This window comes from Stegodyphus dumicola, chromosome X1 (assembly GCF_044657685.1).
Source record: "Stegodyphus dumicola isolate Sdum_Otavi_A_Nest chromosome X1, ASM4465768v1".
Lineage (NCBI taxonomy): Eukaryota > Metazoa > Arthropoda > Arachnida > Araneae > Eresidae > Stegodyphus > Stegodyphus dumicola.
Genome location: NC_140780.1, coordinates 97956363 through 97969189, shown reverse-complemented (window position 1 = coordinate 97969189; position 12827 = coordinate 97956363). Strand labels below are relative to the sequence as shown.

Here is a 12827-nt window from a genome sequence, read left to right as displayed (position 1 = left end):
ATGGGACAGTCCTATATCTCCCGATCTACTGGGCCGATTGACAAAATTCAAATTGCGTTCTTCATGTCTCGAAAGCGCGACTTAGGATATATATTAGATTTATATATAGCACTATTCTAACATAGGTATTTTGACACAAAATCGGACTTTTTCTGAAATAACATACCAATGTTTTTACATATTTCGATTCTACGACTCAAATTACGCCTAAATATGAAATTTTGTAAAATTTGGAGCGAAATTTATGGAGAAATTCACAAATTTATGTTGGCACTTTTTTGTCCGTTTGCGCCAAGAATACTTCACTTGGCGAACTTCTTAATATATGGCAACCTAGTTTCCTTTCCCGTGAGAGGAAAAGTCACCATCGTTCCTTTTTTCCAAATTATATTCTTTATATTATATTTTTAATTACAACTTATTATTTTAAGTAATTTTTTTTTCGAATTTCATTTTAATTGTTTAAGTTGCACTTTTTTTTTTTTCGAATAACTGTTTTAAAAATTTCTATTTACCTATTCGAACTGCGTAAATAAAGGTGCAGCATTTATTTTTTTTCAAATAGTTTTCTTTATATACATTTTTCGTCATATTTATTATTTTAGGTAATTTTTAAATTTTTATACTTTTATTTTAATTGTTTGTGTTGCATTGTCTCTTCAGATAATTGTTTTAAAATTTTCTATTTATTCCTTCGAACTGAGCATTTTATATATATTTATTAATATCAATTTTCTAGAATTTGATTTTATTTATTTGAACTGCGTTTCTTTCGGAAGAATACTTTGTAACCCAGACTACGATGAGTTTGAAAACTGCATACTACATTAAAAGACAAAATACAGTAAAGCACAGTTTTACAAGCCTTTCAATGTTCCGTTCAGAAAAGATATATATAAATAAGAGAGATGTATAACCAACATTTTAACTTAGGATGACTTGCATACACTGCTTTAAACAGTTTTATCATTGTGCATATTTGCTTTACACAATTTTATCCTACATTTGGTTTCTTAAAATGTTATTCATATTTTAGTCAAATATTTTATTTTTGAAATCGCAAGAATCAAATATCATAAGATTGAAAAGTTTTAAATTAAAAAAATACAAATACTAAATTTTAAGAAAAAATTTATTTTTCTTCTCTTTTTCTTTAAGCATTCTGAAAGTATATTAAAAAGTATCCAACTTTTCGAAACATTTTGGTATTTCTGACAATCATTTTAAATAAAGTTATCGCCTTCCATTTCATAAAGGCCCACAAACGGCTGAGCGGTAAAGACGCTGATCACTGGTAGTTCGGTCCGAGGTTCGAATCCCGCGGATGGGCTGTTTGCATGGGAGTTTTCGTGGTTTTCCCGATGTGTAACGTGTATACGAGTAAGTTTCCCTTAGAAAGTCCTCCACGAAGGCATCCCTCCCTTTAGGCAGATAGCCCTCGTGTGCTTTGCCATAATTAAATAATCCAATCCAATCCTTAATTAAATATAATTGATTTGTAACTTCTACTAGAACTGACGTTAAGAACTGAAGTGCAAATAAATAATATCGTGTGCAATCTTGATTAATATAAAATTAAAAATATTTGCGCAGAAAAATATTTGCATTCAGACAGAAAGTTTTTTGAAATATTTGCAATTACTTTATAAGAAGGATTTATTAATAACCGTAATAATTACTTATTATATTACTGATGATTAGGAATCAGTTCTTGACAATTACATTCTAAATTAGAATTTTAAGAATTATTAGAATTTTAAATTAGAATAATGAAAATACGCTACGCACCAAAATACATTTTAGGAAAAAAATGAGTTGATTTTTTGTTTTAAAACTTCTTGAATTCATTTAATAAACATCGTATCCTCGTTGTTAATTGAATTCAGAATGTTGGGTGTCGTTTATATAATTATTCTTACTTGTCCACGGAATCTGCTGACTTATCCAGCGATTAAGTAGCTGCAGATCATTTCTACATAACCATTGAACTTCCATTAATTCAGTCTCTAGAGGGTTGTATGTTTATATCATAATTTGACTTTTATAAAAATGATTATTCTAAATCTTATGTTTCTATAAAAATATACTGTGCTTTAAAAATATGGATGATAGTACCAGCCGCTCTTTCAGCCACTTCAAAAGCATCAGTTTGTTTAGAAATAAATTGTGCGGTTAATGTCATAAAATTCAAATAAACATCAAACGAAAATTCTCAGTTTTAGACAATTCGATTTAAACGAAGTAAAGTAGCAGACGATAAAACGCCGAAGGTAAAAATTTACACTTATTAAAAAAAAAAAAAAAAATTAGAGAGAAATTTAAAAAAAAAAAACATTAAAATTAAAAAAAAAAATTAAAAAAATTTATTTAAAAAAATAGCTCTTCATATAGTATTAATAAATATTTATTATGCATCATTGAGGGAAAAAATGTCATATAATAAGTTCTCCGTAAAATTTTACTTGAAATTTAAGGTTAAAAATAGCTGTGGCAATACAGTGTAACAAAAATCCATAGACCACATTTGGCGTTATTATCACTCAAAAAAAGATGCCAAATTTCAAAACGCGTAAATATGTAAATTTGTGTATATCTTAGAAAATTTTGAATAAAAAAGTCTAATTTTTTGCAGATATGCTTAAAAATATACCTACTTTAAGATGATGGTAAAAATTTTACAGGTTATAATTCAAAATTTTTTTCGAAAAATTTATAAAAATTATTTAAAAATAGAAATTTAAAAAATAAAACACAAAAAATGAGTAAATTTTATTTGGAATGAACCTAAATTTCGAAATGTGAGAGAAAAAATCAAAAAAGTTTAATAAAAAAAGAGATATAAATAAATATTTGCCAAATTCAATTAACATTGAGGAGCTAATATTTTGAGAGGTAATATTTTAAAAACTACTCGTACGATTTTTACAAAACTTGGTATTCTGGCATAATTTGAGTCGTAGAATCGAAATATGTAAAAAAATTGGTATGTTATTTCAGAAAAAGTCCGATTTTGTGTCAAAATACCTATGTTAGAATAGTGCTATATATAAATCTAATACATATCCTAAGTCACGCTTTCGAGACATGAAGAACGCAATTTGAATTTCGTGAATCGCCCCAGTAGAACGGGAGATATAGCACTGTCCCATTTTTTTTTTTGAACAGTGTACATACGTGAAACATTCTGATGATAAAATGCATAAACATTGTCAACAGTGAGATAGTGAGAAAAGGAAATTGATTCATTCTGGCATACTTAATCCAATTAATTCTTCAACTGATACAGTTTCAAATACAATGCTGGAATACTTAGTAATTATTCCAGATATACTAAAGCAGTGTCCGATGAAAGCATCGCTGACGAAGACGTTGCAGAGAAAACACAAGGCGAAAACGTCATTGTACGTATCATCATTGAAAAAAAGAAAGCAAGGAGAAAACATCGCAGTTATAAAATATCTTCATCGAAAATGAAGCACTTCAAAAACTTCGCAGTTTAAAAAAAAATCGTCAAAAATATCACAATAAAAAATAAAGCACTATTGGAAAAATTACCAGAGAAAACACAAGGCAAAAACGTCATTGTACATACCATCGTGGAAGAAAAGAAAGCAAGGAGAAAACATCACAGTTATAAAATATCTTCATCGAAAATGAAGCACTTCAAAAGCTTCGCAGTTTAAAGAAAATCGTCAAAAATATCAATAACAAATAAAGCACCTATAAATCATCACATGATGATAACATTGCAGACATGCGTTTTCAGGCTTTAATAATTCACATATTCACACAATGGTTTGTGAGCACAAGAAAGAATGAGGAATGTTTTTACTTTTATATTGTATATTTGAATTCACTAATAAATATTTGCTGAAAAAATATGAAGGAAATTTAAGCATTTAAAGACTGAAAATGAGTAGAAAATAATTCTAGGTATAGCAGTTAATAGAATATTTAAACTTTTATTGTTAACTAATAAAGCTCATTAATTAATTAATCTTTTTTTGTAAAACATTATTGGAAAAATTACCAATAATGCTTTATAAAAAATAAATGATTATAATAATTTTATAAATGTAGGATAGTATTTTTATAAATGATTATTGGTATCAGATTTTTATAATAAATATAAAATTTAAAAAAAAATTATAGTACATGGACAGGGGAACCATAAATAAGTCAGAGCTTATAATTTTTTATAAAATTGGTATTTTTAAATTTAAAGGCGAAAACATGAATATATGCATGATTTTAACCATGTTTCTAAGTGGAAGAACATGTCTACAACTCAGAGTTGCAAAAATAAAGGTCAGGTAAGGACATTTTGGGCATGGTGTATATTCTTTCAAAAGAAGCCAGAAATAAGAATAATCCATTTTCTTAACACTAGAAGGGTTAATTTGAAGCTTTAATAGCAACTCTACTCTTGTGCTTTGAGACCATTTTTGCAACAAATATGGATTTTAATTATGAAAACTGCATTAACGATGCTACTGAGAATAATAGGAATTTTTAAAAAAATTGGAGACAAAATTAAAAAGTTATGGCAGAAGCAAGATTCTTGCATCATATGAGAAATATGGCTGAGGTAACAAAGATGTAAATCAAAACTGTTACTACTGAATAGCTGCAATACCTCACTTATCATCAAGCTGAGATATTAGAAAGAAATGTGTAAATCTGCGGGGGCCTTTTGTGAGAGAGTAGACACAAGATTCTACTATACAAACTATTCTGCTTACTTAGGAACATCTATCTATTTATTTGACTGAATACAAGGAAGCACTCTATAGCTATCTATCTAAAAGGAAGGAATGCTTTTGTAGATTTTCTATGGTAAATTAATTCTTTTACACACTACACATGGGGAAAATCATGAAAACATTCATTAAACCAGCTATTCACTGGCATTTGAACAGTAATCAAGGTCTTATCTATTCGATCATAGGTGAGCATAACATCATTTCGAATGAGCATGTAAGTATATGATTACTGTGGGAAGATTGTAACAAGTGATGTTTGAACACTGTATTTTGTTCTGCTACAATCCTTAGTCACTTGACATGCATTTCAAAATTTAATGCAACATTTGTTTTTTACACTCCATCAAAGTTAACTGCACATAAGGAGACTCAAATGTACTATTTGATTTATCATAAAGCATGTTATTTGATTCAAAGTATTTATAATTAAATAGTTATTTATAATAATTATAGCTCTATTTTATGGTTACTTACATCAAGCAGGGTTTGAAGCTTTTCATCTTCCAAAATATATAAAAGGAAATCTCTATCTTTGATGGAACTATCTGATAAGCACTGTATTGTGTCTAAGCTATCTAAAACTACAGATATAGCACCTGAAAAATAAAACATATATTATTATTAAATCTCATCACAGAATAATAAAAAAATGAAAAAAATACACCAAATAATAAATAAAACTGAGTAAATTAAAGTAGTTATCTAAGGAATCAACTTCACTTTTGCAATATATTTGAAGAATAAAACACTACTGCATAAGATGTAACATTATTAAACACAATCTAATATTTAACATAAATATAAAACAAATTTAAAACTAAAATCAACTCTCTAAAAATTGTCAATTAGTTAACATAAAATTATAACTTTTCGAAACATTTACATTTTAGGCGCATATTTTAAAGATTTGCATGATCACAGTTAAAAAACATCTTTTATTTTTAAAAAGTCTCATTAAAAATAACTATTAAATAACACTCTAGAGAAATTTTAAATTAAAAAACATATAATTTATCAGATTAGTTTTAAAAAGATAGGAACAATTTTACGTTACAAGATACAAAACTTTCATGTGTTTTTTTAAACCTGAAATTTTCCCCGATACTTTAGTGCTTAATTTATTTCTACTCATTTTCTTTTCTTAATCTACTTTGAAAGTTTATCTGCTTTAACAAAAATGTAAGTAACAAACAAATCAACACATAGACATTTATATATATAAAGTCAACACTGATCATGCATCTCTGCAGATTTTTCATTTCAGATAAATTCCTTCTGCTGGATAAACATTCCTTTGGCTTCTTTAATTTATCCCAACTGTGCCATTAGCATTTGTAAAGAATTTATTTTTCTATGTTTTAGATTGGAATTCCAACTGAAATGCAACTCATAGTAGGTTTGTTTACTTTCCATGCAGTAAGCATGCTTGTTTGTACTAGTGGCAAATAGGGAGAGTAACTGCAGGAATTATGAAATCATATATGGGGCACTGACGAATATAAGATGAATCTTTCATATTTTCAATTTCTTTATTATCAAAGAAACCCATCTGCAGATGTTTCTCCATATGATACAATAAATCATTCTTGAAATTTTACACACTTTTGAACATGAAAATCATTAAAACATGAAGAGAAATGTGTCAAGACATTGGGAATTAAAAGTGAAAAATTCAAAAAATTTTGTTTTCACCTTTTGCAAAAATTCCCCAAACAAAAACAAAATTTCATCACAATATTCCTCTGAAACATGCTTTCTCTGTGCTGATATAATTAATATATTTTTTATTTCCTCCCAGACTTTCTTAGGCTTTTAGCTGCTAAGACTATCTCTGGTACAAGGGACTGCAACCCTAGAAAAAATGCCTCAACAGCCAACCAATGTCGATAATTTTTTTTTAACTTAGCTTGGCATTTCTTCTCCAAAGGGAAGCTTTTGATAGTCCCCATTGTTCCTAGTGGCAATGAAGCTGGGGCAGTTGAATGTTCTGAGTAGATAAATGGCTATAATCAGATTGTCTTACACCCGACAATATTTTCAGAATATCTTTCCCTTTTTTATAAGTGTTCTATTTATGTCCTTTTTGTTTTTTCTAACTTTGAAGAATTTCTAGATTCACTGATCATTCTGGGTCAAAGCATGATCTTTACTAAGCTCATGACTTCACCATCATGAAATTCAAGCTTTTGTTACACAGTACTCAAAGCATGGGCATAAGGTCAAGGTCTTTTTTAATATCTTTTTTAAAGATCTTTTTTTTAGACAGGGAGCATTCTTATTGATAATACTTGGTTTAAAAGATTTAATAAACAACACATCTGGTACCCAGAAACTTTTGTTCTAAGATGGCTGATTGATATGTTTGTCATTATTCACTACATCAATCTGTGACAGTGCAGTTTTAAACCACATGCATTGAATTCCATATACATACATGCAAAATGTTAATTCACATAAATAATGGCAGTCATAAAAAAGAGACAAAAATGTCATATCAGTAAAATTAAAAATATTTTACAAATTTTGGCAATTCTCACACAGTTGTATGTTTGGATATGTACTGGTAAGCTTAAGCCTGAGATTGGCATCCAGGCAATTTGAGTACTTTCTTTTCATTTGAATTAATGACAAAAACTCTTATCTACACAGATACATAGAAGCAAACTGAATTATAATTTTTAAAGCACCATTGAACAATTTACTATATTCTGTTTTTGCTGGTAATCAAGTCCAGAAATTAACTATACCTTCCGCTTGGAATTTTATTTTAAGCCTGGCACCATTAGAAATACGGTAACTACTCTTTCTCATTCAGTGGCAATTTGTTATTTTCAAAATCGAAATGGAAACCGTCAAAATCCCATGCAAATGTATTATATTTACCACTTGGAAAATAAGTTAAAATCATGACATCAGAGTTTTGAGATGCGAACATACATCATTGCATAATTCTTTCCCAATAATGATATATAATTGTTTACTGAAAAAGATTCTAAGTTTGGAAAAGAGTGAAAATTTCCTCTGCTTTACACAGCTAACTCACAAACCACGTTTCCTCTCAAATCTATTAACTTGTCACGGGCAATGAGAACGAACAATGAATTAATTACCTTGTAGACAAAGATTTAGTTAATTTAGTTTTAAGAATACACCTGAAAGATATGCTAGTGTACATAGCCATGGTTTATGAAAAAAGAAATGATGTAAAATCTTGTTAATTTTATTTAAAAGTAACAGGAAATTTTTGAAAATCTAGGAGGACCATGTGGGCAGACTTTGAAGACCACAGCTTGAAAATGCTGCACTAGATCAATTGCATACATCTGCATAAGCAAACAGGTACAAGTTCCACAGCAAAGTCAGTCTCATACATAATGCTCGAGGTGCTTCCATAGAAAAATTAAAAACTTGAGACACAACAGATTGAGTTATTGTGATGGGGTACATCACTTACCCAGTACACTGGCTTGGAACAGTTACAATCAGATAGTTTGCTATATCTTATTACAAAGAGCTTAATGCTGCAGGCTGCTGGAATCAAATACGAGGGCCATCCAGGAAGTAGATTACGTTTCCGTCTGTGTCCGCTAGGGGCGGGGCTAGCGCGGCCATCTTGGGGTCAGAGCGTTGCGCAGCTCAGTCTGCATCTAGCCGTGCTAGTGAGAGGTTCGTGCTGTGCTCCGTTCAGATACTGTGACGGTTTGAAATGTCTGCGTTAATTGAAAATCCCGCGAGCTGTGAGGTGCACTCAGTAATAAGGTTTCTGACTGCAAAAAACTGTAAACCGATAGAAATCTATCGGCAGCTTCGTGAAGTGTATGGGGACAACATTATCACTGAAGGTGGAGTGCGTCAGTGGGTCATAAGATTTCAAAATGGCCGAACCAATGTTCACGACGAAGATCGAAGTGGGAGACCCAGCATAGTGACCGCCGAACTTCTCGAAAAAGTCGATGCTAAAGTCCGTGAAAATCGAAATTTCACAATAACGGAACTTTCTTTGAGTTTTCCACAAATTTCGCGAAGTTTGTTGCACGAAATCATCAGCGAAAAGCTTGGTTACCACAAGTTTTGTGCACAGCTGCAAGAAGAGGTAACGAAGTGGTTGAAGGCGCAGGCGGCCGAATTTTTCGACGAAGGAATTTCCAAGCTCGGACATCGCTACGATAAATGCCTTAATTTGTATGGTGACTATCTAGAAAAGTATTTGAGTGTGGCTTTCATCTGTATATAATAAAATTTGTTTCCTATACTTTGTTTATTTTTTTATTCCAAAACGTAATCTACTTTCTGGATAGCCCTCGTATATTACCAGATGCCTGTTGGAACATTAAGCAATTTTGGCAAGACTTCCTCCAGGTAGATAAGTGACACAGCTTGTATGCAAAACTGTTTGGTACTGGCTATTGATATGCCATACCTCCTTCCATGCCAGTATTTAGTTAGCACAGATTGTCACCAGTGTTTCTCATTTGAGCGACTGGTATGCAAACAAGAAGTTCTTTTGAACCTGCAATGTTATAAATAAAATTATATTTTCTTGTTAAAAGGCATTACTTTCTTGCCACTTTACATGCATTGGATTTAACAGATGTCATCAATGTTTAATCCCTTCCAAAATACAGATTATTATCACTGATGCACACATGGATTTGCAGCTTGCAGATTTACACCCTCTATACATGTATACTGTGTAATTGCAAAAATATTTAAAACAAATGATTTTGATCCCATAACTTGTTCCCATTTCTCATGCCTTAAAAACAGCAGAACTGGCCAACAGAACTGAGTGTGAATTCTAAGTTAAAGCTTTTGTACAATAATGCTTTATTTGATCTAATTTTTTTTTAATTTTGACCAATTTGATTATTTTCCATTGATAAAGGTCAAGCGCATGATGTATTTTTTAATATATATTTAACATTTTGTTCATAGTAACAAAACATTTGAGTCATAGGGGATAACTGCAGTTTTAAAATGTTCTTTCTAAGTAGGGAGAACAAAGAAAAATGTTATCTTTTAGAGTTTAGTTTCTGGGTCAGATAAAGCACTTTTGATCCCATGATAACAAATATTTATCACAGAAATAAGACGCATGCATTTTTTTGATAAACTGCTAAATGTTTTATTATTGTACAGGAAAGTGTTGTAACTTCACTTAGCTAATAACCAGAAAAACAATTTTTAATCAAAGTCAGGACTGGAAGGTACTTAACAATATAGTTCTTACAAACAAGCATTCCATAGATCTAAGCTAGTGATTCAACCGTTTAAAACATCTGTTGTATCTTTTAATTTAGTTTCTGACAATATAGCAGTGATTAAAAAAAAGAAAAGGTAGAATGTGGACCTTTAAGAACAGAGTGCTGTGAAAGGAAAATATAAAGTAGGTAAAGAAATCAAATATCCACATAACTGTTTTACATTACAACAAATCAGTTTCAGTTGCTCATAATTACTTTACAACAATTGATAAGGTATGTAATTCTATCACTGATACTTTACCTAAATCATGATGTCATTTTTGCGGCACAAAAATAAAATAGCTTAATTCTATTGCAATCATAAACAAAGAAATAAAGATCGAAAACTTACAACTTAGAATATCAGTATTACATTTTTGGATATATTTTATTTGGGTTTTGGATTTATAGTTGGATACATTTTTTGAATGCCTGTTATACACTGCCTGTTAACACTTTGCCATCATGTTTCCAGTAAAAAGAAAAAAAAAAGGAGTAAGCCCAAGGAGACTATAAGGTATTTTCTACCACCTTTCTGCATGCCTTCATTGTGTAATGGTAGCACACTCGGAGCATATTTGAGAGGTCTAGCTTCAAGTCCCGGTGGGGGCATTGCTTATTTTTCACGTCTCCAACTTCAAAATAAGCTAATGACTCTACAAGACAATCATGAGATATTCGATCAAAACAAAAAAGCAAGCATTAAAAAGGTATTTTATTTTTTTATTATTTTGTATTAATTGTGGACAAATCTAAACATGTTTTTTTAAAACAAAAGATGCAAGTATGGCAAGATTCCCCCCTCTTCATTCTAAGATGTTAATTTGATTTCAAAATAACACTCTTCTCCGACAAATTAATGATATGCCTGATAATGTGAAAGAGGCACTTATAAGTCACATTAGGTGTACCAAATTTGTGCTACAGATGGATAAATTGACTAATGTTGCCGGGTTAGTTTGAAGATTTTCTTAAGCTTGTTTATAAAGCTATCAAGAGATATGTATTTCTTCTTTACACCAACTAAGCATGCACATCAAGAGGTGAAACATTCAATCTACTAGATAAATTCTTCTAATAAAATGAAACACTGCGGGTAAATTGTTGATATATGCACTGAAGGTGAAAAGGCAATGTTGTATCATAATGCTAGAGCTAATACCGAAATTAAAGATAAGGCAAAAAAATGTAGCAGCAACCAATGTATTCTTCACACACATGCACAATTTTCAAGACCAATATCTTTTGAGTTTATGATAGTGTTAAATGGCATTTAAAAAATAATAAACTTGTAAGGTTTATCCTAAGTTTTTAACAGTTATCTTTAAAGCTACTTTCCTGTCGCTTTTAATTTCAACTTACATATTTCCTGCCAGAGTGTGTTCTTAGAATCGTGGTTAATGCAAATGAAGGAAGAGCAGTACTTATATCAAAGTTCCACTGACTTCATTAGAGCCAGAGATTCTGACTAGCATGCGTTTGCCTTTTGATTACTCTCCCTAATCTATTATTACGCTGGGCTGTATTTCAGGCCCTTGACAGCTTTGCCATTTAGTTAACATTTAGGGGCCAACTCCTGTAGATTTTTTATAGCTTTGGCTATATCTTTTTAGCTAAACATTAGTTACGTTTGATTTTCTTACTACTCTTGAGTTCAAGCCGAAGTGGAGGCTTTTCTGTACATCCTGAGAAAAAGGCCATCTGTTAATCCTTATTTTGAGTAATAAAGGGTAATTAACCCTTCTTGAGTTTGTGTTTCTGTTTCCCCAAGCTAAAGCGATTATTCGCTTACCAGTTCTCAAAGTACCACACACATAGCCATAAAGTCAAGGTTATAACCCTAAAAACTAAATAAAACTGCGACCTCTTAAAAGCAGTCGCTTCAAACCAATTTGAAGCTGGGAAGCTACCATCACTCTTGCTACATGATGAAGTAAAGTGGTTATCTTAAGGAAAAGTGCTGACACATTTGATTGAACTGCAAGCAGAGGCAACAACATTTTTGACGGTCTACTGGTAACAGTTTTTAATGATAAAGCCAGATTTTGCAACTTGGCATTTTTGGCTCGCATTTATAACAAAATGAATCTATCATTGCGAAGAAAAATTGCCACAGTTTCTCCCGCACACACCAACGCGTCTTAGAAAGAGGAAACTTATATACTGGCTGGAATGCATGGAAAAGGAACACACTGACTCTGCTTCTTACATACACAAAATTTCTTGAATGAAATAACATCAAAATTACAGAAAAATACTCATGAGCACCTCACAGTTTTCAAGACTTGTTTCAATATAATTTTCCAGTAGCTCAACAGAATGTGTCCGATATCTGAATGTGCTCAGTATGAGAGCGGGGAAAATCCAGTTTAAATTTAGCAGAATATATATTACAGTGCACTACAAATTGTGTTTCAAATCCAAAGGTCTACCACAGTTCAGGCTGCATTTATGATAAAATACAAAAATCTTGTTAGAGAAATGAAATTAGTAATGCTACCTTTCTGAACTACCTATCTCTACAAAGCAGGATTCCCCGCTATACAAATACCAAAACAAACCATAGAAATTGCTTCAATGCAAAATCAAATACTCACCTGCAGTTATCATCAATTGAATTTAAAATGGGAGAACTGAGCCAAAAAGTGCTATTATCTTTGTCTCATTAAAAGTTCATACATTATTTTATACTTAATTTAGACCTACTGTTGCAATATATATCTGTTTAGTAAAATTAAATTGAAATTGTTTTCTGTAAGGAATAATAAAAAGTTTGAATGACATTATGCTAATTGAATTGGATATAATTTATTGTTGCTCT

General features: G+C 30.9%; 1 protein-coding gene across 1 annotated transcript in view; it reads right to left on the bottom strand.

Annotated features, from left to right (window-relative positions):
- LOC118183902 (peripheral plasma membrane protein CASK-like) overlaps nucleotides 1-12827 on the bottom strand; it is a 367998-nt gene that overhangs the window by 188729 nt on the left and 166442 nt on the right. The window contains exon 10 of the mRNA XM_085807886.1: nucleotides 5238-5359. Within this exon, the coding sequence (XP_085664012.1) occupies nucleotides 5238-5359 (122 nt within the window). The remainder of the gene's footprint in view (nucleotides 1-5237; nucleotides 5360-12827) is intronic.